At 39.5% G+C, this 27,982-nt stretch overlaps 2 protein-coding genes across 2 annotated transcripts in view; both read left to right on the top strand.

Moving 5' to 3' along the window:
• LOC127943737 (gastrula zinc finger protein XlCGF8.2DB-like) overlaps positions 1–27,982 on the top strand; it is a 313,695-nt gene that overhangs the window by 37,104 nt on the left and 248,609 nt on the right. The window lies entirely within an intron of this gene.
• On the top strand, positions 6,230–26,894 carry LOC127943705 (G-protein coupled receptor family C group 5 member B-like). Its single transcript, XM_052539939.1, has 5 exons — positions 6,230–6,671; positions 16,684–16,743; positions 20,253–21,270; positions 21,341–21,453; positions 24,955–26,894. The coding sequence occupies exons 3-5, from the start codon at positions 20,253–20,255 to the stop codon at positions 24,997–24,999; spliced, it is 1,176 nt and encodes a 391-aa protein (XP_052395899.1). The 5' UTR covers positions 6,230–6,671; positions 16,684–16,743; the 3' UTR covers positions 25,000–26,894.

Genomic DNA, 27,982 nt, shown 5'->3' with positions numbered 1-27,982 from the left:
TGACAAGAAACTGGACTGTGCTAAGAACACTCAAGCTCTCTACAGGAAGGGCCAAAGCCGTCTCTATTTTTTGAGGAGGCTGAGGTCCTTCAACATTTGCAGGACGATGTTGAGAATGTTTTATGAGTCTGTGGTGGCCAGTTCTATCATGTTTGCTGTTGCATGCTGGGGCAGCGGGATGAGGGTTGCAGATGCTAACAGACTCAATAAACTGATCCGTAAGGCTAGCAACGTTGTGGGGGTAGAGCTTGACTCTCTGGCGGTGGTGTCTGAGAGGAGGATGTTGTCCAAATTACATGCCATCCTGGACAATGTATCCCATCCACTTCATTATGTGCTGCTCAAACACAAGAGCACTTTCAGTGAAAGATTTATTCTTCCGAAATGCACCACAGAGCGTCACAGGAAGTCATTTCTCCCTGTGGCCATTAAGCTTTATAACGCCTCCCTCTAAGTGCCTGATACACTGACATTTAGTTAATTTTTAACTGACAATATCCCTGTTTCTGTGTAATATTATCTTTAATACTTATATGTGAAATATTCCATGTTGCTTTTTATATTTATGTTTATTTATACTTTTATACTATTTATATTTTTATTTATTCACTTTCTTATGCTTGAAAGGTGGGCTATTGTGACAAAGAATTTCCCCTTGGGGATTAATAAAGTATTCTGATTCTGATTTCACCCTTCCTTTAAAACATAAACCAATTGCAATCAATACCGCATTAAACAGAAGTAACTGCAGCTGCTTGCCAATTAATTCTGATTGTAAAGTACCTTACCATTAATATAAAAGTGTATTACCATTAATATAAAAGTGTATTACATAATTTTTATAAGTTGTTAAACCCATGTCAAGAAGTGGCACAAGTGGCACAACAGGATAAGGAGGGTGGATGATTAGCGAGGGATCCCCGGTTCATCTAACCTTCACAACATATCGTGTGAACATATTACTGACCATTTGATAATTTAATTTATAGTTTATATTCTACTGATAACTTAAAATATGTTAAAATAATGTTACTATAATAATTTGAGGAATTTTTCATTTGCATAGAATGTGTTGTCTTTCTTAACACTGTATTGCACCTTCGCGTGTAGAGGAAAATCGATTCCTGAGCAATCGATGCCAACTAATTTAGCACCCTCACTAGGGACAGCGCTCTTGTGACGTCAGACGTAAGAGGCAGCGTGTTAAGAAGCTTCCTAAGGGACACTTCGGGGAACACACTTAGGAACATAAACAACTTTGGTAAGATATATCTTTCAGAGATCTAGATCTAGTATATCAAATGCATTATCTGGAGAGTGGCCTCATTCAGGCTGGATTTAATGAGCCATTGAAATCAATGCTGTTCATCGATCGTCCTTGAGGGACTTTCTGTGAGTTTTTGAAGCAAGCATTACAGCTAAACAAGTCAGCCTTGACTGAAGGTAAGGAGGAGGAAGATCTATACATTACTGATCCAGCCCAAGAGTTCATCACCCTATATGACTTCTCCCCCTGGACGTTCCCTTGCCCTGTCGCTGCTCTCTCGTTGGCTGTAGGTCTATGACTCCTCCCCCTGGACGTTCCCTTGCCCTGTCTCTGCTCTCTCGTTGGCTGTAGGTCTATGACTCCTCCCCCTGGATGTTCCCTTGCCCTGTCGCTGCTCTCTCGTTGGCTGTAGGCTCTATGACTCCTCCCCCTGGACGTTCCCTTGCCCTGTCGCTGCTCTCTCGTTGGCTGTAGGTCTATGACTCCTCCCCCTGGACGTTCCCTTGCCCTGTCGCTGCTCTCTCGTTGGCTGTAGGCTCTATGACTCCTCCCCCTGGACGTTCCCTTGCCCTGTCGCTGCTCTCTCGTTGGCTGTAGGCTCTATGACTCCTCCCCCTGGACGTTCCCTTGCCCTGTCGCTGCTCTCTCGTTGGCTGTAGGTCTATGACTCCTCCCCCTGGACGTTCCCTTGCCCTGTCGCTGCTCTCTCGTTGGCTGTAGGCTCTATGACTCCTCCCCCTGGACGTTCCCTTGCCCTGTCGCTGCTCTCTCGTTGGCTGTAGGCTCTATGACTCCTCCCCCTGGACGTTCCCTTGCCCTGTCGCTGCTCTCTCGTTGGCTGTAGGTCTGTGAATCCTCCCCCTGGACGTTCCCTTGTCCTGTCGCTGCTCTCTCGTTGGCTGTAGGTCTATGACTCCTCCCCCTGGACGTTCCCTTGCCCTGTAGCTGCTCTCTCATTGGCTGTAGGTCTATGACTCCTAATCCTGGACGTTCCATTGCCCTGACCTGACCGACCATGAAGTGAGACAAACAGCCAGCCTTTATTGAACATGAATAATATTAACGACATATTATCACAACAACTTGAGATTAACATCACGCTATGTAACATCAACATTCAACAGCAATTGTCTGAAAAATTAAACTAAATCTAAATCAGATCAACTTAACCTAGGCATGTTGTCACTCTTACTACTACTAATTTTGACCGATTAATAATCAGTTAGACGGTTTAAAAAGCAATTTATTTATTTTCAGTAATTTATCAAATTATTTCAAAAGGTTTGCTACATGGTTGTCAGGGACCAAGACAGTGAGGCAAGAGGACACAGGAGGTTTTTCAAAACGTGGGTTTTTATTACCCAAAATATTGAAAAGTTACATAAAGACCAAAATTAATAACTAGGCCTAAAAAAGGTCAACAAAAATAACTGAATATAAACTCAAATACATCAACTCATAACACAAGGTTAACTAAACAAAACACTGACCTGCCCCAAAAGACACAGAAGAAAGCTTATATAACAGCTTGAAAAAACCAAATAACATTGAAGGGGTAAACAAAACTAACACTTGGGAACTTGAGAGCTAACTAAGGACAAAATCCCCCTGGCACATGGTGAGACATGGTATGGCCTAATGAGCTGGCTCCCAGATATAGGTCTCCTCAGCCCTTAGCCACTCCTTTTGCCCAAACAGGAAGGGACCACCCCAACAAGTCCAGGTCACACAAGAAAAAGAAATATGGAATTAGTGCCCTCCCTGTAAATCAAGATCAAGGTAAAGCAAAATAAACCAAATCAAAACTGTATTGTGTTCCTTATTTAAATAGCATAGTTTAGATGCCTGTAAATAATAAGGAGGTGAACAAACTAAGGAGGTGAACCAAAACCATAATCAAATGTTTTGAATTGAGGTGATGTTACCCTGTGTGGCCGTGGCACGTGCAAGGAAAGTTTATTATTCAAAGAGAATCAAAACAAATAAACTGTAACCACAACAGCGAGCCAGTCTCTGGGCTAATCCAACTTCAGTCAGCAATTAGACGCGGACAAGGAGGTAGAAGTTAGCCCCAAGACCCAGTGCTCACACAGGACCAACAACCTTTGAGTTGAGTGAAGCAGAGAGGGACAGTCCTTCTCTCTATGTGTAGATGGCACTGATCACAAGCTGCTGAAAAAAGACATGACACAAAGACAGCAGAGGGAGCCAGAGGGACCCTGACCCGTGACACAAGGGGGCCCTATTTAAAAAAAAAAAAGTGTATTTTAGAGAAAAAAGATTATTAATTAATTCAGAAATAGACCTAGTGCAGACACAAAATGTTTACAAACATTTTAATAAACACTGCAAACATAGGCTATTTTAGTTCCCCTTCCTCCGCAACAGTCATTTCAATTAACAGTATTTAGAAAAGAACTAGAATTAAAAATATAGCTATAGAAATATTAAAGACAGGTCAAAACTATTTAGACTAAAATGAAAATTTTAATCAATTTCAAATGTATTCCCGATGTATTTAAATGCCAAATTATTATTTATTATGTACTTCACTCACGTTCCAATATCCACATAAAACGATATGTTTTTGCATAACATCACGGCATTAGGGTGAAAACACTTCATGGAACAGATTTTAATATTTAAACTGAGTGGTGTGTTTGTATGTGTGTGTTTCCTTCATGTTTGACTGACTGTATTTTATTATGATAAACAGGTTGCATTTCCACTGTGTGTGATCCATTTTTTTAATGGATCCTTTTAGTCATAAAGATAATCTGAAATTGATAATCTGAACAGATTCGTTGGTATGCTAAACGAAAACCATTTTGTATATCGACACAAAACCCATAACTTTTTGCCAGCATTGTCTGAAGATGGTCTGATTCACTTTTGGTGAAAACGATCTAAGAGGAGTTCGAGAAAGTAGGTTTTCAGCATTAATCAAAATGGTGGACAGGAAGTTTGGCCAATTTTGGCATAATTGGTATCGATGTTCTCGACATGACCCAAATAATATAGCAAGACCACTTTCATTTTGATAGTCTAATTTATTCAAAAGTTATTAGCATTTTTGTAAATTTAGTTATAACTTTTGACTACAGGGTGGCGCTGTGCCAAAAACTTTTTGAGTACCATCAGGGCATGGTGCTGATGATTTTTGTAATTAATTTCATAACGATAAGCTAAAGTGTTTGGAAACTACAGCATTTTAGAACATAATTCAAAATGGCCAACGCTCAAAATGGCTGACATTGAAAAACTGGACATTGTTAGACTCCGCATGATCCACTGAATCTAAAGAGACCAGTACGCCAAACTGTTGCTGAGATATAGCCTCAACTTGAATTGCAGAACTTTTTGCCAGCATGGTCTGAAGATGATCTGACCCAATTTTGTTGAGAATCAGACAGATCGTCTAGGACGAATTCGAAAAAGTAGGTTTTTCGAACATGTAAAAATAGAAAAACAACTAATCCTTGCGATTTTTTTATTTATTTTGGTGTTCATTCGACTTGGCATGAGCCAATTATTCAGAGGAAAAAGAATGTTAATTTTCTGGCTTATGGTTCATAAGTTATTAGCAATTAAAATTTGGACAAGTGGTGGCACTAGAGAGTTGGAGTTAGAGACTTCAAATTTGCTATAGTTAGTGTTGGGACTGTCCTCTATCAGTGTGCCAAATTATACAACTTTCCCGAGATTGGTTCTATGGGCTGCCATAGACTTGCGGCGGACGCGGAGGAATAATAATAATAGGAATCCTAACAGTTACCTTCGGTGCTTGGCCCCTAATAATCTTGTCGGTTAATGGTTAATAATCGGTTGCAAAAAAAATAACTGAAATTAACCTCTCTTGTTACGTCAGTAATGTCACAGTGGAAAGAATATAGTAACTGTATAATAAGTAACGCTGTATATGCATCCCAAAATTGGACTCCCTATTTCATTCTAAGAATTATTTTGAGGTTAATATAGCAAATGAAAAATAGTTGTCCGTTTTCATCTGGGCCTATTTTAGGAATGGGCCTGATGCTGCAGCATCAATAGCACCCATCTCAATCCGGCCCTGCACACATGAACAAGCACCAATGTGCCTCCAATTTCAAGCATTTGTCACAATTACCACAAAACTGTCAATGATTAACAATCGGGGCTAAAATTGGGTTTGTGTGTGTGTGTTTTCCAGCAAAAAGCTGTCACATTTTGTGTTTAAAACATCCTGTAATAGACCATAATCAGGGCAGATGAATGGATTAATTTAAGACAGATGAAGGCTGCATTATCTGCAGCTGTTAGTATCTCTTGGGGATCCCTTAGTTATACATTTACATAAAGATGTAACAGACAAATGCTGCTGTATTTTACCTCCTTGGTGCTTACACACACACTTACAGACACAAACAGAGTGACCCAATTCTTCCACTGTGTGTGTGTGTGTCCACACCCCATGGCATGCATGTTTTCATTATTAACCTTCTTCATTTCATCAAACTCTTTTAGGACATTTATTTTATTAAATTACTAATAATTATTTTGATCATTTATCAATAAGTTTTTCTCTGTAATGCACAAATCTCTATATTACATCTCTTTATCTCAATGTATAAACTCATATAAATGTTTTTCTCTGTTGTTGTTGTGTATTTATTTTTCATAATCTATTTATTTGAAAATATTACAGTGAAACCTTCTGGCAGAAGTACACAAGGACACAAAAATAGTGTGAAATTTGCAATAAATTAATCATAATCCTAATTTCCCTTACCTAAATTCACAAAATACCTGTGCAATTAAATTATAACGTTTTCTATTTATTAAGTTAAATTTATTTAAGTTAAATGAAAGTACAGAAGCTTCTTCAACACAGACAGGCGGGGGGGGGGGTCTGTCCGAGGGGAAGAGCTGGGCTTGTCTGTGAGGATGATTGACAGCGAGAGGCGGGGCTTGTGATGCGCTGGATCGAATCAAGCGCGCGCGCGTGTGAAGCTAGAGGGACCGCAACAGAGACACAACAACAGCAGCACATTCACAGAGTATTTACATACGACAGGAGCCAGATGAAAGACGAGAAATGCCAAATGTGTTCGGAGGGTGTTTTCGAGGCGATGGTGGTCTGGTGAAGAATGATTTCTGTCACATCTGATGGACAGCGCGCGGAGCAGCAGAGGGAATCCGCGTGCGGTCACGGTCTTCATTCTCAGCGCCTGTCATTTGTTCATGTTTGGCGTCGTTTATTAACGCCCAGCTAGAATTAGGAGTGAAATCAAATAGGCATTTTAAATAGCGCAAAGGGGAAGAACTGCGTTTCTCCGCCGTGAGCATCAACTGCAGGAGCAGGAATGTGACATTTTACACACGCGCATTCATCTATCACACACATCGGATGCTTTAATCGATGAAGGTACGTGCACAGATCAGATATTCCCAAATCTACAGGAGGGATCTGCTGTCTTCTGTCATCAGATTGATTCTCTCTTTCTCTCTCTCTCTCTCTCTACGTGAAGAAAATGCATGCAAACATTACTCATCACTGGTCATTTATGAGATGCCTCGTTAAAGGTGGGACAGGATTATAAATATGAGCAAATAATAATTTAGAGTCAAGTGGAACTCATTAATGAAACGCATAAAATAACGATTTTAGTTCTCTGCATTGATTAATAATACATGCAACAAAGCAGTTTAAAATGACTGCTTAATGCAACACAATGCTATTTGACATTATTTAAAGGAAGATAAATCGTTAATCTGAACAAGGTGGTTAAAGATCTGAAATAACCTTAGTTAAATGGATAAGCATGTCAATGCTTGAAACTAGTTACATGTTAGGTAATTAATAGGAGGTGGAAAAAATCAATACCCAACCATTAAAGGCTTTTTTAATTTCTCTCTTCTCTCTCTATGTCTCTCTCTTTCTTCTCTCTCTCTCTCTCTCTCTCTCTCTCTCTCTCTCCTGCATTTGAGAATATGGTCAGCCATGTTTCTAGTGTGTGTCAAGTCCTGGATTATTAAGACTTGCATACTGCAGGGTTGAGCTATCTTTGCAAACTTTACTCTCCAAGAACTGATGAACTGATACATGCTTTTGTCTGGATCATTGGAGGTTCTAGGTTTAGTGTCCCGGGCGAACCCCCTTTCAGCCCCCCAAACATTACTGTCGACAACAACAGAAAGCACCAATCTGCTGTTGATCATATTCAGCCATTGGGAACAACTCATCAATACTCTTAACATCTTAAAACTATATAAAATCCAATATTCAAAAGTATCAAAACGAAGTGAGGTAGACAGGTTTTTATATTCTTAACGATTTCATAGAAACCAGAAAACTATATATTCACAGTGTTGTTATGTGGTTTATTTGGTAGCATTTCACAGTGTGACTGATTTTACTAATTGTATTGTTCGTGCTGGATGGTACTTGTATGTATTTTAAATGATCACCATACGAGTGCGTAGCTGAAAGAAATGTGTATTTATCCTTTAGTAGGGTTGGGTGTCCAAATCAATTCCAGTTACCGAATCAGATACTTAATGTCAGGATTCTAATGTTTTTTTTATTTGTTAAATTTTAATTATTCTTCCACCTAAAGAGCACGTTTAGTTTTTTTCCCTCTGTGAGGACCTTCCTAGCTATTTTTAAGAGCTCCAGTGTTTTGCTAAACTTGCAATTAGCAAGTAACTGCAAGGTATAATATTTGATAAGCTAACATGTTGAAAAAGAGGTGTCACTGTCAACAATGCAAAGCACTTTAATTAAACAGATCGTAAAGGCTTAGTCCCCCCCCCCCCCCCCCAAAAAAAATATAAATTCTGTCATTAATTACTCACTCCCATATTAGGGCAGCCCTAACATGGGAGTGAGTAATTAAAGGGTAACTAAACGCCTGGTCAGAGCCTGACTCCACCCACTGACAATATTTGAAAAATGCTGAAAAGTGGAGCACAGCGGAGATACAGGGGACGAACCGAAGGCAGGGCTGAGCGGGTGGGCGTGAACCTGAGACCCGCAGTGACGGATTGATTGACAGCTGCTGTCAGAGACGCTAAAATGGAGAGTAACTGTGACGCAAGTAGCTTTGCAACAGAGCGTTCATTTGAAGTAGAGGACTTTTCTCACCTACCTTCATCTGAAGTGGAGGATGTCGAGGTGTCAGTTCATATCAATTCGTGCCGCTGGCTCAAACTGTGGTCTTAACTCCCGCATCGCGTCGCTTTTCAAAGTGAGCTGTGTGGAGAAGCCCATCTCCACCTCCATTGCGTTGGAGAAGCAATCTCGTGTAAAATGCAGTTTGCACACTCCAGCTCTAGTCAGGAACTCACGGTCTTCTAGGCCAAGTGCATGCAATCACTGGCGCCTAATTTTAATGTCTGCTTGAAAACTATGCAGTCCAGCTGTGCTGTCACAACCAGCAACACACCTCCGTACCATCCTGACCACTGTACTAAATACAGATAAATCTACGCTAACTTGAAGCTATTCTAACTGATGCAATACTATGCTACTAACTAACTGTGCTTCTAACAATACTAACGTTACACTAACAACTATGCTAATTAACTACATAGGCTACATGAAATAATATAAATAACTATATAAATGCTATGCTAAATAGATGCTATAATAGTCTATCCTGGTCGTTTTCAATACTCGCAATTACAGCTCCTGACTCCCTACAGTGATTTTATACTGCTAAGGGCTTGGTAGCTCGTACCAAAGGGGCGTGGTGAGCTGGAAACTGCTTACGTCACCTGCCACCGCAACATCCAATAGGAAAAATCAACTGCAGTAGCCACCATTCAACCTGAAGAGGGCAGCACTCAGACGTTTTTACACCATATATTGTAGAATTAAAACACTTTATACTCAAATGTCAAAAAAGTTACTCGAATCAATGAACAGCATTAATAAAGCCCCATTCTTATAGATCATTAACAAAAAAAAAGTTGGTTTAGGGTTTATTTACTCTTTAATGACATAATTTTTATTTTTGTGTGAACTAACCCTTTAAAGATCACGAACACTATTCAAACACCAATGTGACCTTCCCTAAATGACAAACCTTTGACATGCAATCACAACAGTGTGATTAACTCTGTGTTCGTCCCTGTGTGATGTGGATAATCAGATCTGTGTTCGTGTCGCCATTGACCTCGAGAGAGCAGCTGTCATACGTATGAACGTATGAAACCACACAGTATCATTATTTCTGTTACAATCATTCGGATGATCACAGAAGTATGGGGATGAAAGATTGTAGTTTGGATATAAACACTGATGTGAAAGATAACGATCAAAATGGAGTAAATCACCTTCTGAAAGTAATTTGACCTGTATCGTCTCTAAAATTTCATTCATAAATTACGTTTAAAAAAAAAGTAATTTATGAATAGAAATATTAAAAGATCTCAACCGTATTGTGCACACAGCTCTTAATAAGTCCAGTTTTTTAAGTAGCCTGTTCATTTTTGTTCATGGTATTCAGCTGCAACTAAATGTTTTGCAAAAAGTGAGAGAGAGAATATGCTTCATCTAAATGTTTGAATGAATTTTTTTAACCGCACTGGAATCTAAACTGGGAATCGATAAGGATCGAAATTAAAATTGACCAAAATCAAACGATACCCAACCCTAGCCAACAAAGTATATGAAATACAGTATAGCCTTCTTACTAAGCTAATTATTATAACCGTATATTGCGATTTATACCGAAAACAACTATCACAGACACACTATTGCTATGACATTCTTAGTTCCTCTTGAAAAACTGTTCATCAATAGAAGGATTTAGAAATATATATCATGCTTGTTAAGTCATAACTTGCTCTGTTCTGTAGCTTTCTAAAAATCACTGCTTCCAAGAGACTGAAGAGGATGTTAATCAGTACAAATCAATCAGGAAATAATCAAATGTGCTTCAAGTTATTCACAGAAATAAGACTGAGTGCATAGCACTTTAAAGACATGAATTCTTATTTCCAAGCATTTAATACTGTTGCTCTGAGCAAGTTGCATGGTAAAATTAGATTTAGATCAGATCAGAGGCTTGTGTTACAGTATTTACTGTATATTGTGTACAGTATGAGCAATCCAGTCATTTCTATAGGGCAGTGAAAACAACTTGTGCTCTTATCACAGCTATCCATAGGTTATGTGGCCATGCTCTCCCAGATTCTCCATCACTGTCTAGTGCTAGAGCTGTCATCGTGTAGAGCAGGGGTCAGCAACCTACGGCACGCACACGGACAATCACTGGCACATGAGCAATAGGGAAAACTGACGCACATTGCGAGGTAATCACTTCTCATAGTCACACAGCCTGTTAGGAGCTATAAATACTATTACAGCGTGAGAATAAACTTGCTAGTTTACGGACCGCTGCACATACTGGACGCTTCAGATCAAAGCCTCAGTGGTCTAACAGCGCTCCTCAATGTCAGAATGACTGAGATGGCCAATCAAATCAAAGAAGGCGGGGTTTATTGTTCACAGAAGCAGAGCGAGAAGCGTCAGTTTAATGTTAGACAGTGTGTTGGTAAGCTGCAAATCATTTAATATTAGTCAACTTTTACGATATATAAAATAACCGACAGCTATATCCAATGGTGCAAACTTTATTTTTTTGTTAAAGGGGGGGTAAAATGCTCGTTTTCACTCAATATCCTGTTAATCTTGAGTACCTATAGAGTAGTACTGCATCCTTCATAACTCCAAAAAGTCTTTAGTTTTATTATATTTATAAGAGAAAGATAGTCTGTACCGATTTTTCCCGGAAAAACACGATCGACTGGAGGCGTGACGTGTGGGCGGAGCTAAAGAATCACGAGCGCCAGTAGGCTTTTGTGTTGAGCACGTCTGGAAGCTGTGACATTACCGTGAGGAAAAAAACATCATCCAAAACAAACCATGGCTAACAGTCAGATTCAGTGTTTATTTATGATCCAGAATCAGATCCAGAGGCTGAAACTGAACGAGAGCAGCAGCAGCAACGACTCGCTCCGAGCGGGGCTCGAACCCGGGTCTCTGATGGGAGGCGGACGCACTAAAAAGGAGGCAGAGATATTTGAAGCAGTTTTACTCACCGCCTGCGGTTCCAACACACGATCGTGACCCTTTTTCCTTGGGATTGCATCATCCTTAAGAAATAAACGATACGATTGACCGTCATCAAACTGGGCCTTGTTTGTAAAACAAGCATCTTCGAAATGCAGGGAACAAACACAAACACTTGCACAACTCCGTTGATGCTCTGTTAAAATAAACTCCATCCACTGGTCCCTTAATGCTGTTTCTCTTTTGGTAATCTGTACAGGGTTGTCTTGCCCTGGCAACCAAAAACACACTTCTTTTGTGACATTTGGGGACGCTCTCGCTCTGATCAGTGAAGTCTGTTGTGCTCTCAGTGCTCTGCTATACAGGAGCGCGCTCTTCCGGCAGAAGTGCCTCAGGACCCATATAAGGAAATTCTGCTCCATCTAACGTCACACAGAGCCATACTCGAAAAAAACTTTCCGAAACTTGTGACAAACCGGAAGGAGTATTTTTGGAACAGAAATACTCCTTCAAACATACAACTTAATTTTTGAAACTTTGTCCATGTTTAGCATGGGAATCCAACTCTTTAACAGTGTAAAAAACTCAGTATGCATGAAATAGCATTTCACCCCCCTTTAAATATGGCCATTTTGAGAGAGAGAGATGTGTAAATTGTCTGTGTCTTTCTTTACAAACCATGAAGGTGAGTTTAGTTACTTAAATGATTTTACCCTCTTGTTGTTGAGAAATCTAGCAATGCCGTATCAATTAATAAAAGTCGCGTGGCAGCACTGACAAGTTTATGAGCTTCTGAATGTTACTTTTTGCACAGCGCAATCTCAGATCTGTGTGTGCGAGTGGTGTGTGTGTGTGTGTGTGTGTGTGTGGGTGCGTGCACATCATTTAAAGCAGTGCATTAATATAGAACGGTGATAAACTAACTGTTGAAGGGTTGGTTCACCCAGATAGCAAAATTATGTAATTAATAACTTACCCTCATGTCGTTCCAAACCCGTGAGATCTCTGTTTATCTTCAAAACACAGTTTAAGATATTTTAGATTTAGTCCGAGAGCTCTCAGTCCCTCCATTGAAGCTGTGTGTACGGTCTACTGTCCATGTCCAGAAAGGTAATAAAAACATCATCAAAGTAGTCCATGTGACATCAGAGGGTCAGCTAGAATATTTTGAAGCATCGAAAATACATTTTGGTCCAAAAATAGCAAAAACGATGACTTTATTCAGCATTGTCTTCTCTTCCGTGTCTGTTGTGAGAGAGTTCAAAACAAAGCAGTTTGTGATATCCAGTTCATGAACGATTCATTCAGTTCACCAAATCAAACTGAATCTTTTTAAACGGTTCTCATCTCCAATACGCATTAATCCACAAATGACTTAAGCTGTTAACTTTTTTAATGTGGCTGACACTCCCTCTTAATATAGAACGATAAACCAAGGATCCAAAGATAAACGGAGGTCTTACGGGGTTTGAAACAACATGAGGGTAAGTTATTAATTACATAATTTTGGTATCTGGGTGAACTAACGCTTTAAAGCATTGGCCTCGTCACACACACATACAGTGGTGTTCAGTACGGTCACAGTGTATATCTGTAATTCAATAAACTTTTGAAAATTTAAAACCAATAAAAAAACCCTGAAACTATTTTCATGCCTATCCAAATAGGCCTACAGAATGCATTAAAATGGGGGGGGGGGCACATAATTCCCAAAAGGTTGCCAAGGTCTGTGTCCAGTGGTACTTTACACTGGTGAAAACTTGTTTGATTACAAAGGATATAACAGCTGTTAGGTTGCCTGAAGCGTTTCCTAAGGGACAGTTAGTTTGTGGTGATCAGCCTTGATTTAAAATAAGTTTTGTTATACAACTACATATGCTGAGTGAATAGCACTGCATTGTCTGCCAGGAGATGGGTCACATGCACTCCATTGGTAGTCGCTCCTACAAAGTGCTTTCTCAATGTTGTTGCATTGCCATACCTCAATTCCCACCCGCGTTCCCGAAGCCTCCTCCTCTACACATTTAGCATGTGTCCCTTGTCTGACACACACATCTCAGGTCTTTGACTCTACTAAAGATCTGAATCAGATCATTGGTCTAGACGAAGCCTTGACAGGGCAAATAGTTTTAGCATTATTTGAAAAGTTAGTGCAAGCTGAAGTTCAGGATAGGGGTTGTGTGAACAATTGAACATTACATGCATGCAGAACATGGCAGTGTGTGAGACAACAAAAGATGTAAGAGCTATTTTAGCAACTGGACAGTTTAATGTTTCATAGTTCAAAGGTTTTGTCAAAAAAATAACAATAGCACAAACTGTATTCTTTCAGTAAGTGTGGTTAATTAGTAAGCCCTGTCATTTCCCAAAATTTGACTTGTGTGAAGATACTAGGAAGTGTGTAAACTGGATGTCAACAGTGTTCAGAGATGGGACGGAGAACAGATGCGCTAACAGAGAAAACACTGCACCAGTCAGAGCAAGATCACTGTTTGAGATGCGCTAAACATTGGAAGAAAGTTATAAATATTTTATATGAATATATCTCTGAAGGGAACTGACTGTCTTCAGAAAAGATTTGACTTTGTCTCTGCATAGCCCTGCTTTGTGATAACCAAGGAAACACTGTATTGCTGCTATTCCATGAGCGCCACCTACTGTCAGAGAGTGATTTAGCTTTTGTAACAGTTTTACAAAGCTGAAGGCAGACCATTCTGTTTTGCTTCAAAGGTTATGATTATACAATCTCATTTAAATAATAAAAATAACTGCATCTGTAATGCAGCAAATAAGCATAGGCTTTTGAAACGGACTACTGGAATCAGTAGCTTGTAAAACAATGGGATTCAGCCATGAAAAATCATGATTGGTGCACTGCATCCCTAATTTCTGCCTTTTAATCAAGCAACAGAATCATTCTTGTTCAAATATATTATATTGCTAATAACTGAGAAATACACTGCTTTAAAGTCATGCAAACTGCTAGTTTAATTTCAAGTGGATATTTTAACACCTAACCACCTCTTGAATTGAGATGTCAGGCCACTTTAGGTCTTAGTCAGAAAAGCAGGGTCTTGCACGATGAAGCCTCAGAGCCAGCCATGCAGCAGAACTGGTGAGAGCTGGATCCTTGTTATGTAACAGAGTCGTCGAAAGCAGCACAAAAGAGTGGGAGCGCACTGGATGGGGTGCAGGAGCTTTCATCGCACCCATCCACGTGTGTTTCTTCCCAGAGAATGACTGAGAAATGCTTAAGAGACGTGTGATATTTCATGGGTGGATGCTGACGCTGTAGTCCACTTTGAATGTGATCACGGGGTGTATCTGGACACAATCAGTCCTGAAACACTGTGGTTTCTCTGTTTGCACGTGCAGTGTGATGCAGCTGAAGAGAGCGACACACACACACACACACGTTCATGACGTCCATGATGCTTCACTTTTAATGAGTGTGTGGCTGCTCGGTGCTACACTAAAAATAGTTACAAGCTATTGATCAAACGTGATGTCCTTTGCTTTAGTTTTAACAAAAACCTGATTCACATGGAAAGGATATTTTTGCTTTTTATTATATAATGCTTTTTTACTAAAGTTCTCTTTTTTTAATCACAACAGACTGCAACAGACATCACTACATTGCTTTCTCTCTATTTGTGCAGCACGGACACTGAAAGTGTATTGAAGCGGAGCACCGTTGCTCTTGTATACTGTATTTCAGACATCCCTGCCTCACAGAAGTCCTGAGAGGACAAGGTTTAGTTCTCCTGCAGAGCGTGACGAGTGTTAAGGTCAGGAGTGTGTGTTGGAGAGCGGAGGGACATCTCTTTCGGTCTCTCGCTGTTCCCATGGCAATCACTCCTGACACCAGCTTTTCCCACACACTGAGAGAGGAACACTCAAACAAACCATATCTCTGTTTGGTCTGTGTTTTTACAAAGTAGCAGGCGCTGATGTCAAAGCTCAGGTGAATCCTACTGTTAAATCGAGTCACAAGATGTATTTGGTTACTTGTGTGTGTGTGTGTGTGGTTTTATTGATTTGATTTATCTGTCTTGTTTTAAAGGGGTCATACACTGAGAAATCTTATTTTACTTGATCTTTTGACACATATCAGGTCATTGTACCATAAACACTTAGTTTCAGTAAAATGTTTTTGGACAAACAAGCTTGTTAAAATAAGGCTGTCCACTGCTGTTAAGTCACTTATTGGTAGGTGACCAGACGTCTGTTTTCTGGGGACAGTCCCAGTATTGTCTTTCGTCTTGATCTGTCCCCAGAAGCGTCCTCATTTGAAAACAGCTTGCAATACACGGCCAAGAAGTCTGGCCAACATAACCTGCTGCTTACCTGAACGATTGTGTGGAGAGTATTTTCACCAACAGTCTCTGCCTTTTAATGAGTCAGTCACTGAACCGATTAGTTCGTTCAGAAACCAACGTCCTGAAGTAGCTTGGTTTCTTCTAATCGTCCACCCTCCAGAGTGAGAGTCTGAAGGGATGAATGGTGTTGGGGACCAAAAGACTGTTCCTTGGAATGCACTTCTGCAGTAAAGAGGGGCCATCATCACACAATTAAACCTGCAAAGAGTCCATCAGTTGTACCTCCCAAAATCCTTAATTACAAAGAGCTCTTTCAAGAGGCCGGTTCTGTGTCTTTGGTTTGGAATATGGCGGCCATGATGGTTGTCACTCTGAAGAGCCCTAAATAGATACCTATTATCCTATTTGGGAAGCAGTGTCAGTCTTTATGAACTGGTAACGTGTGTGTGTGTGTGTGTTTGTGTGTGTGTGTGTGTGTGTATCATCATCAGATCATGTGACACTGAAGACTGGAGTAATGGTGCTGATACTGCTGAAAAATCAGCTTTGAAATCAGCTAATTTATTCATTATATTTGCTCATTTGGATTTATTTAATTCAACTTAACATCAAAAGAGAAATATCTAAAGAAAAACATTAAAAATCTTACTGTTCAAGAACTTTAGATTGGGAGTGTTAGTAATGTACATTTAACACAAAACACAACAGTGTTAGTTTTCGTGATTTTATACTTATTGTCCAGTTTTGTGATGGGGATTGCAGTTGTGGAGGACTATTTATGAAGTTATTCAAATGAGATGTGCTGTATATTGTTACAGGTTATTAATAAAGCACTGAGCATGTGCATTATAAATAATCAGTGTTTTAGCGGTCTCGCACCAATTAATATTCTCCTTTCCATTGCTCACAGAAGTGACTAACAGTGCCATAACCACACGGTTTGAATCCTACTAAACTCTTTTATTTGGAGATCGTTTCTTTCATGTGTAACATGAAATATGTGAATACTAAAACCTTTTTCTTTTTTCCTGGCTGTGCAGGGTCCATCTCTTAGACCATAATTTTCAAGACAATCACAACTGAATATATCTTATACTAAGGTAAGCTGTTACAGTTATTGGCTGTTTTAATATTAATCCATAAAACATTTAAAGTTCTGTGTACTGTACCACATTTTCATAACTTAAATGGGACCTTTGTTTTTTGAACTGACAGATGATTAAAAATGAATGTTTGCTGGATGAACAGATTGTAATATTAATTCTGCAACAGTTACTTCTGGCAGCTGATATAAATAATTATAATAGATTATAAATTGGCTATAATTATGTATAATTTCACTTTTGTAATAATTGCTACAATGTTGTCTTATTGTACTGTTTATTGGCTTCACGCTGCTGACGTGTTTTCTGGCGCTCGAGGTCCTAGATCTTGCTTGCTTTTGCCATGGCATGCATTTCACCTGTCTCTGTTGCCTAATAGATCATCAGTAACTGTGAGGAAGGTAATTTACAGCCTCGTTCAGAACTGGATCTCCCACCAGTGCTAACAAATAACTTTATATTATTATTATTATATGAATACACCAGTTATAATGTAGATTTCTGAGGGTGCACTCTTTTCATAAATTAATCGATTACTTTTCCTACATAATTTTTAACAAAAACCATTGGCAAAATATATATTTGGGGGTCTAAGACCTTTCCAACTTTTGTCAATCTGGATTAGATTTAATTGTAATATAGTGAAGTAAATGTAGGCGTCCCACAGAGGGGACGGGTGACAGTTAACAGGGATCCTTTGCATAATGATAAGTTCCTATTAAACAAAACTAGCTTTTATTACTCTCCTCAGACCTACCAGACTCAATTGACAAATACAGTGCTATGTTGTAAATGTAATGTATGCCAATATCTCTGGCAGTTGTAACATCACAGTGGTGCACACAAATAGGCTCTTATGGGATAGCTGAAATAACCTACCATAAATCTGTTTGGTAACACTCCACTCAAAACACAACTTTACTGAAAGACCATCCGAAAAATTACCTTCTCTGTTAATCTGTAAGCATTTTGCTTTTATTAGTTTCTACTTATCTATCTATAAGAATCACAAACCATGTGTTCAACCAACACACTAGACCACACAATGAACATATAACAAGAGCACACAGCCAATGAAACAAGGTCAGAGGCGCTGTGTTCAAACAGAAACAGAAGTGCACATCATACACTCACAACTAGACACAACATGGGGCATGAGAATCCAGAATACAAGCCCCAAACACACAACACACCACATTAGGGCTGTAGCTATCGAATATTTTACTAATCAAATATTATACCAAAAATTCCATCGATTAATCGAGTAATCGGATAAAATGTGTTTTTGCTTAATTAAAGTGCAATATTAATTATGCAAGAGAAAATAAGACTCCTGGGTCTCTTAAAATAAATGAACAACTAAATTTCCTTTTTTAGAAAGATTTTTTTTTTTACTTTTTAAAGGCATAGAATGCAATGCTTACATGAAAAATAAACATTTAATTATTATCCATTGTTTCTCTGTCTGTACTTGTACTGTGAACAATGACAAAGTTGGCAGATGAATTAAGTGCATTTAAGTGCCATTCATTTGGGGTTTAAAATAAAGCATTTTCTGAGATGCACATTAAACATTAAACACATAAAACATTAATTTAATTTACCTTTTAATTATTGAAAATTAACTTAACATTTTTGTAAACAAAGGGGATTTACTATTAAAAATAAAACATGGAAGAAATGTTGTGTGATTAAACCTTAAAAAAACGGACTTTTATTTTGGCGGGTTGAAGTACCTTTACAGTTCTGTGTATGTGATGTGACGCTAGTTTTACTCAAATCAAACGGTCAAATGCTCATGAAGTGCCTGTCAGAGCAGTTCTGGAGATGTTGTTCATGTGTTCACGTCCTTATTTAGTGAGACAGCAGACGCTGAAATCACCGGCGAGTCACGCGCGCTTCAGTGTGTGATAAAGGAAGACGCGCTTCTGCTCCATTCATTAACAGAGACACGCAGAACATGCAGGATTCATATTTAAATAGACTGTTCCGGCTTAATATTTACAGATATTAGTCCATATCGTGATTTGATGTAAGTGCAATGACCTATTTTTGATTAATTCATTCAAAATTTGGCAAATTTCGTGCCATTCCATGTTTAACTGTAAATTCCGACTGGATTCCGCGATTCCCTCCATGTTTTCTGCATCGTGGAAATCATAGCGTCCTAGTTATTTTTTGTTTAATCTGTCACATTATTAAGTGTAATCATTTGCCATGGTTACCCTAATTTGTTAAAATCTAAAATCATATTCAACCATTTTTATTTGGCTGTAACTAATAACTTTTCCCTCTTTAAAAATTGTAACTTGTGACTTTTCCCTCTTTAAATAGTGATTTTGAAAATGATAATTATTTCAAGGTAATCTCATCTCTAAACTGGACAAATGTTTGAGCAGTCAAATCAGAAGTGAATTGTTGGAGTTTAAGGATTGCAGTAAAAAGAGAAAATCAAGAATTCAGTTAGTGTGCAGTTACGACTGCAGTCTTGTACTCTTGATCTTGTTTTGACAAAGTAAAGAGAGTCAACAACAAATTTTAATTGGAACACCCCTATCTGAGGGAGGAAGTGATCATACAAGAGAGGTTGACTTTCACTGGTGAAATTTTGTTGTTAAATATATAAAACAAAACAAAAATAAAAAATGGATGACGTTTTCTCATTGTTAAACTTTCAAATGTTATGCCATTTTAATGTATCTTCTGCAAAATGTTCCCTTATTCCTAGTTTCTTTTACTTTTGTGATTTATATTTGTCAAAAAAAAAAAAGTCCAAATGTACAGAAAATCTGCCCCAAATCCATCAGTTATACAGCAATTCCTGTTTCAGTTACAAAACTTATCTTCATAGATCCATAACAGATTTGCATAATCATTTTAATTGGCTTCCTGCAAACGATGTCTACTTTGACCCGCACTCAAACACTTTAGTTTGTGGTTCGTGTTGTGATGATTTCTACAGTGGGAAAGTTGATTTGCAATGTTTACAATTCTAAAGGATCAGTACGTAAAGAATCAGTGGTTAAAATACATTTTTACGATGATTCAACAGCAGTAAAGCACTAACCTTCCCGTCCTCTTACTGACGACTGCTTCACATGGATAACTCACATTACATACGTACCATATTTGATAATTACCATAAGAGATTACTATTTAGCTGTGGCATTCTGATGGAGTTCCCACACATGCACCTCATTAAATTATAAAGACAAACATTGGTTTGTTGATGGACATACACTTGTTAATGCGAATGTAGAGGAATAGCACAGTTACGATGTCTCAAACTGTACCACAATCTAAGACAAATGCCCTGTTCAAGCTGTCCTTGCAAAGGAGGTTTGGATTGATCAACTAGTTCTTCCAAGGTTTCCAATGCTTGACATCCACGCTTAAAATGGGACTTAAGCAAACAAAAACATTTTTGGTCCACTGTATATTTTAAAATCAAACTGGACATTCAGTAAGACTAAGATTGACTAATTTCGGTTTCCTCTCTTTCTCAGATGTCATTATTTCGTGTGGTGTTCCTGCTGCTCACTGGTCTGGCTGTGAGTTTGTCTGAAGATGAGAAGGCCACGGTCCCGTTTGGCTGCAGATTTGGACCTCCACGACCCTACACCCTGTTGTGTGACCTGGATGCTGTTTGGGGCGTGGTGGTGGAGCTCGTAGCAGCGGCCGGTGTGTTCGCTGCCATCTTACTCGTGATGGTGTTACTGTGTCGCCTGCACTCAGTGAGCGAGGCACCACGGCGAAGTGGCATCGGACCCATTCTCTTACTGTTAATGGGCATTATTGGGCTGTTTGGGCTTAGCTTTGCATACCTTGTTGAGCAAAATGAAAGCATCTGTGTGGTGCGACGTGCCCTGTGGGGTTTGTTTTTCTCCCTCTGCTTTGCCTGCATGCTAACACAGGGCTGGAGGCTACGCAAGCTAGCATGTGAGTCTCGTAGCCCGGGCGGGTGTGCCCTCGTTGGACTAGTGCTGGGGTTAACCGCAGTACAAGCTATCATTGCTGCGGAGTGGCTGTTCCTAACAGTGCTGCGGGAGGGTAACCTGGCGTGCGAGTATCAGCCGCTGGACTTTGCACTCGCTTGTGCCTATGTGGTGGCACTCCTGCTGGCTGCCCTCGTAACTGCAACATTAGCGCTGTGTGGGAAGGCACGGCAATGGCACTGTAACGTTGTGTGGCTCCTGGTCTCCTGCTTGCTGTCCATTCTCCTGTGGGTGGCTTGGGTTGGTTTCTACGTCTATGGAAACAAAGTGCTTGAGAAGTCTCCGGACTGGGATGATCCAGCATTGGCTGTGGCCCTGGTAGCACAGGGTTGGCTGTTATTGCTGTGCCACGCTGCTCCTGAAGCCCACGCCTGTCTTCGATCCCCACCTCAGCCTTCAGCTCCGGACTATTTTGACACATCTCAGAATTCATCACACATGAGAGACGCCAGCCTTGATGAGGACATCCCACTTTCACACAGGCAGTTTGTGGAGAGCCAGGGATACGCGTTTGATGAAAATGCTGCAGGTACAATAAGGCACAGTATGCCATTTAATATACATGAAACAGATCCTAACATCCATCTTCTGTGTTGTAGGGTTGAGAAGTGGTGGCCATCATAACGGCAACACAGGGGCCAGACCCAGCGCACCCTTCAGAAGTAACGTCTACCAGCCGACTGAGATGACCATGATACTAAACGGAGGAGCAGTGAGTACACAACTTCATAGTTTTATAAATAGACTAAATAAACCTGTAGGAACCTGATTCCATATATCTGACAGGTTTGAGAAAAGTAACTGACTGAAACAGGTCCTGTCAAAAACAGCCTCTAGAAGTTGTATTAGTGTTATCAGAAAAGATCAAGCTGATATTCAGGTCAGGTTCAGGTCTTTGGTCCTACAGAAGATAACATGCCCTCTAGAGGAGGGGGAAGACTATCATGGACTCATAGAACGACCATTTCCCGTAAACTTTTTAAACCCACCTCCTTATGTGCAAAGTATAATTACATAGAGCCATGGTACAATAAATAAACCATTTAAAGCCACAATATGTACGATTTTTTTATTAAAATATCCAAAAACCACTAGAACAGTGTTATATATTTTGCTGACTTGTGCACTTTATCTCAAATGTTTTGAAGAATGTTTAAATCCAGAGAAATAAGCAATTTTAATTAGTGACACGGACCATGTCTATCGTGTCATTGTGTCACCTGCCAGTGACGTCTTAACCCCTCGATTTCCGGTTTGTTTTGTAGAAAACATGAAAACACCAAATACTCTTTAATATGTTGTGTGTTTTAATGCGGACGCGGTTGACTGTGGCTAAAGCTCCGCTGTTTTCGAGCTGTGTGTCACACTCATTCAGCGGCTTCGTTTCAGCTTCAACCTGCTTCATTCTACCTATTTAATAAATGATTGAACATGAACATGATTTCTGCTCGAGTCCCGTCGGATTGCATGATTCAACACTCATCAAACTACTCCTTTGTTTCTGTTTTGAATACGCGCCCTTCTAGCAGTGAAAATGTACGTTTTGTGCCTTTAAGACAATGTATTCGAAATTTTTTTTGGTTATAACTGGAGAATTGAAGAGCTACATGTTTCCCAACAATATTTAACAAAGCTGTTACATTCACTCAATGCTTTGTCTTATAGGAACACCAATGAGATTTTATAATTGTCTGAAATCTATAAACACTGGCTTCTGAGGCACTGTATCACTAGAATGTGCCCGTGCCAACACTGGTCAGATCTTCCAGTCTCTTCTTCTGAAAGATGATCGTGGTTATAACACTGCCTCCGTGATGTGCATTCTGCTTCGGATGAAGAACAAGTGTCTGTCGCAGAAGGCAGTGCACATCTCAGGTTGTCTGAATCTGAATTTGAATCAAGAAAAAAAAAGTGCAGCATCTCTTAGTAGCTGACACACATTTGGTTTTCGAGCCTGGTGTCACTCCTGGAGGAGCCTCCTTAGGAGAAATCTGCTTTCCAAAGGCTTCAGACAACAGTCACACCTGGAGGATGCTCCCAGTGCATCCGCAATTGACACAGAATACCATTCCCTACTCAGAAAATGTCTGTTATGGACCCCCTGTTCCTTGAAGGAGGGAATGGAGACATTACATCGACACTGATGTAAGGAGTCTCACATAGGAGCCCAAGTCACCTCGGAGCTCAAGAAATGGCCAGTGACTATTGGCGAGTGTATTTTGCATGCCAAAGCACTCTCCCTACATAGGGCTATATAAGATGGCAGTGTGCATTCATTGATTCTGGTTTGTGCTGAGGAGCTGAGAGAGCATCCCGGCAGTCTAGCGTTTTGGCATGAGGGATGCAACATCTCCGTTCCCGCCTTCAGGGAATGAGGGTTACATAACATAACAGTTTTGTTCCCTTTCAGTCAGTGACGTTCAACGTCACATCAACACTGACGTTAGGGGTCCCTGTGGAATTACTGCCTGGACAGAGGCTACTCAATCCGAAGGTTAAATTATTAAATTATTAATCCCTTTAAGGTGTGTGTGTGTGTGTGTGTGTGTGTGTGTATATTTATATATAATCTGCACAGTTTAGTGCGTTGCAAAATATTTAAATCAGATTTATGATAAAAAGCTCCTTTACTTGGTGAATATTCTGAGAACATACCATCAATATCACTAAAAAACTAAATATATAAATAACATTTCAGTCATATCATTGATTTTTTTACAAACTATTGGACAGATCTTCCAATGTACAAATGGTGTTTCCCTTAAACATTTGGTTCTTAAGTGATGAGTGATGCACTATGGAGGAGAGTCAGCGTCTTCTCTTCTTTGACACAACTATAAACAGAACAAAAGCTGCCAACAATGCAACGCTGCAAAGGCTGAGTTAACATCAGTCCAAACAAGAGCAATATTTCTGCTTGGAGAGAACGAGGCAATGTGCAACTGTGGAAACTGATGATTGTCTGGTTTGGATTTTGAATTGGTTCTACATTCAGTGTCGAAGGTATTAAAATTATTTAAAACAAAACTGTATTGATAATCCTCTGAGAAAAGGCTGGCTGTACACCACTGCTAGATAGACTTCAACTCTTCTTTCTCAGCTATTGCCGGTCTCAATCATCAAGCAGGAGCTGGATTATTATTTCTGTCAGCTGTAACAGTGACAGGATTTCTCTCTTTGAAATCTGTATCAGGATATTGTTAGGGTCAGAGCCAACTACCCTAACAATTACTGAGACTTACTCCATCAAACTGTGCTCTAGAGTCAGCTATAACTTGATTTGGTCTGTAGTTCTGGGATGGTACACACCATGGAGGATACCAGCATCCACACCCTGCATGGGTATTTTCAGGGATCCTCTGTATGAACTCTAAGAGGTTCTCTAGTTGTTTGTGAGAGATGTGGTTCGACAATGGTACCCAGCTGTTACTCAAACCTTTGTTTCTGGTGGATTCTTCAGTTCACCAGACCTAGCTTGTGACTTTCCAAGGCACACATCACCTACTATGACTCAGCCATTGTCTAATTTCTGAGCAAATAGAGAATTATGAACACCATTGAGTTGTTTCCATTGAATAACAACCCCCCCCCCCCCCCAATTACTGGAACTGTCTACACTTAATGTGTGCTGTTGTAACAATGTACATAAACATGTCTATTAAGGTGTACATTGATGCATAGGTGTAAGTTTAAGGCTGCTTCCACACTTGGTTCACTTGCCTGGTTCGAACCTGAATTCGATTGCCCCCCCTCCCCCTATATACGCTCTTGAACCGTTTGTTTTGTTTACAAAGCTTCGGTAAAGAACGGGAACTTGCCTCTGTCTTACGAATGCACCGCAAATGCTCTAAAGAACTGAACTTCATACTGATAAAAACTGATCAAATAAAATGTATAGCCTGAATGCTCTGTAAGTCACTTTGGATAAACACGTCTGCTAAATGCATAAATGTAAATGTAGACAAAAGGAGGGTTCTGAAAAGAGAAGCTTGCTGGAGAGAAAGAAGAATTGTAAATACTGTAACAAGAGAAGCAAGACCTCTCCGTCTGCATGTTCCCGATTGTCAGGACTTCCACTTCTGCTGTCGAGCAGCTGGTGACGGATTGTATGCTGTTTGATGCACTTGACAGGGGTTTTTCCCCACTTGCGATGCATCACTTATCTTGTGTAAATGTCTGTAAACCTGTCTGATTTTGTTTCTCCCCGTCACAGGTTCCATCCGCGCCTCCCACATACACAGGAAGACAGCTTTGGTGAAGGAGAAGGGGGACTGGAGAAGTGGTGTAACCTCTCAAGTGAACACAGACTTACAGTGAGACTGAAACACAGGTCTCTGATGACGGCGTGTGTGTGTGTGTGTGTGTGTGTGTGAGAGCAGTCTGACAAGCATTATACAAGGATGTTAACACTGGACACCTCTTTGCACCATCAATAGGTGTAGTGATTTTGAGTTAGTGTACTGGTAAAAATATTGATGCGATTGATTTTCATTCCCACAGTATTTAGATTTGATAATTGTGTCAGATACTCCTGAATAGTTCTCTCGCTCTGGCTTCAGATTCACCCTGAAGTCCTATCGTATGTTACATGAAGAAGTTGAACAGATCCGTCTGTATTTCAGTTGTGATTGTGCAGTATAACTTTTATCATTGTGTGATAACTGGGTTCAGTACCTCAGTTTTTTATTCTTTCATGAGTAGTGTGTGTAGGAATGATTGACGTCAATCCCATGCTCCGTGCTGTGACAGATCTGTAGTGTTCTTCTGTGGACTCGTTAGCTGAAATCTCACTCAATTCTGACCAACACCATGCTGCAAATGGGCTGTATTTTTATACTTCAAATGATTATTTTAAATATTTAACCAGTTTTGAGCTCTGCTCTGTTTAACAGTTCTACAGCTAACAGTGCTCTTTATACAGGGCTGTAACTTTCTGAAAGGGACAGTGAGCTGTATGCACGCAGAGTCCTAAACCACATCACATTAACGGATCTATATTACGCTGTTTTCACAAACCAAGTGTGAGCATTCGGTTGATTGCTTGGTCCAGTTCAGAGTTCGACTCCACCCTCCTCCCCTGGTTATACAAGGTACAAAAAGCCTAATAATATGCTGCCACCATCCTCTGAGAATGCCAAGATGTAAATTAGACGTCATCAATAGCAGTGTACTTTCACCAGTTATGTTGGATTGCTGAAGTCTATCTGAAGCGTGGTTCACTGATGCACACCTGAGATTTCACTGGTCTGTGTAGGTGAGTATAGATCTGCTGTTGGGTGGTGTGCTCACAGTTTCATTGTAGAGCGTAGTTCATCTTAACATAGCATCAAGCCTAAACCCTCAGTAACCAACCACAGGGTGAGATAGCTAATATAATAATAATAAACTAATAACAATAAACTAAGATCTATCCTAAGATCTATTGATTTTTCATACATATTTTGTTGGATTTGATGTGTTAAAGTGCAGTTCTCTAGCTATAGCACGCATCAGCATGAACGCCCTCCTCTGGTCACTTTATTTCTACTGTCCTGGTGGGGCAGTGTGAAGAGAATTTTAAATTAAACTGTGAAAAGTTACCTATCTGAACACTAACGTGTAATGCTTTATGGCACAGACCGTATTTGAAGCTAACTGTTATCAGAGTACAATGAGAAGCTCACTAGTAATGTACTGATGACATGTTTGTGTCTGGCCTCAGTCCCTCTACACAAGCATTATTAGACTTCCTGAAGGTGCTGTGTGAAGAGAAGGCGTCCTGTTGTGTATTACAGCCTTTATATTAATATCTCGTTTATTGTTTCTGTTGTTTGGTCAGCTCCTGTATATGTGTGTGTATATAATATGCACACATGACGTGTTTGTCAGGACATGACGGTCATAAAATAACCTGTGTACTGTATTTTCACATGACTGAAAATAATGAATAAGGCAATGTAGTGTGATATAATGAGATGAAGTTTGGTTGGTAACCTGTCCGTAGAGTAAGAAAAACAACGAGATATGCAGGTAATGTGTGTTTCCTGAAATCTTCCATACTACTGAACTTCCCTTGTTTCTGTGTTCGTCACATCTCTCACCTCGCCGTTGTTTTGCCCTCGGTCATCATTTCCCCAAAAACAATCTGTATGGAATAAAACCATTCAACAACCAGTCTTTGCCCTTTTTGTATTCAAATGAATGTAATAATTAAATTCTTATTGTGGTAAAAAGAAGAAAGTGGACAGGACTTCTGATTAATGAACTTTTATGACCAAAAAGATAGAATTTGACTTTTTTAAAGAGATTTAAGAGACAAATTATCTTGTATTATATGGACTGATATGGATCTATTTTATATAAATATCTGTTTACCATAAAATAAAGTTACACATCTTGGACATGATGGTAAATAAATGAGAATTAGAAATTTTTGGGAGGAGCATCCTTTAAAGTATTAGAGAATCCATCTTTGTTTTGTAAAATCCTTTATTGTGTGGACAGCATCAAAATAACTATTGTAGTGCATTAATTACACATTAACTACCAGTTTTGTTTTATAATAATCATCATAAAAACGCAATGGTAACACATTAGAATGGATGTCTAAAACACTAAAGGAAGCTGAAGCCTAAACCATGTGAACGATGATGTGAAAATGTGCCGAAGCCCAGTCCTTAGGGCACAAAATGAGAGGGAAATGCAGGGCTCAACTTCGTTCAGCTCCTCTGAGGTTCACACCAAAACTATAACAAGTTATAATAAGTTAGATTGATTCACTGTTTGGATGTGCTGGAAATATAGCATGCTGAGGACATCTACTGGTTAAAGTTGTTCAACGTTCAATGCAAGAAGAAAAACAGCAAAAATATACTTATACAGGACAAATTAGCAATTTTACTATACTTAAAAAAAAAAAGTGTATTGCAGTGACAAGTCAATATTATTAAAGCTTCGTGTCCTGCATACTATGTAGGCCTACATTTTCATCTTTTTTCTCTCGCATTTTGTGCACTAAATTTTACACTTAGGTCAAATTAATTTGAGATTCAAATATTATATATTCCTTTATTTATAGGGGATAGTACTAGGAAGAAGTAAACAGAAAAAAGCAGCTGCTTCAAGAAGAGACCCAAGTTTCTGAAGCCATACAAATATGCAGGGATCCAGGGGCCTCATTAATAAAAAGATGCATATAAAGATCATTTCTCAAGAGTGCGTAAGTGCAATTCAATGTGCACAAAAACACGTGTGTAACCTAT

This window comes from Carassius gibelio, chromosome A3 (genome assembly GCF_023724105.1).
Source record: "Carassius gibelio isolate Cgi1373 ecotype wild population from Czech Republic chromosome A3, carGib1.2-hapl.c, whole genome shotgun sequence".
NCBI classification, from domain to species: domain Eukaryota; kingdom Metazoa; phylum Chordata; class Actinopteri; order Cypriniformes; family Cyprinidae; genus Carassius; species Carassius gibelio.
The sequence above is the reverse complement of the archived record's forward strand: the minus strand, read 5'-3'. Positions and strand labels throughout refer to the sequence as shown.

Coding starts and splice junctions, on each gene's coding strand:
- LOC127943705 (XM_052539939.1), top strand. CDS start 20,253: ATGTCATTATTTCGTGTGGTGTTCCTGCTGCTCACTGGTCTGGCTGTG. Junction 21,271..21,340: donor GTTTGATGAAAATGCTGCAG/GTACAATAAGGC, acceptor TCTGTGTTGTAG/GGTTGAGAAGTGGTGGCCAT. Junction 21,454..24,954: donor TGATACTAAACGGAGGAGCA/GTGAGTACACAA, acceptor TCCCCGTCACAG/GTTCCATCCGCGCCTCCCAC.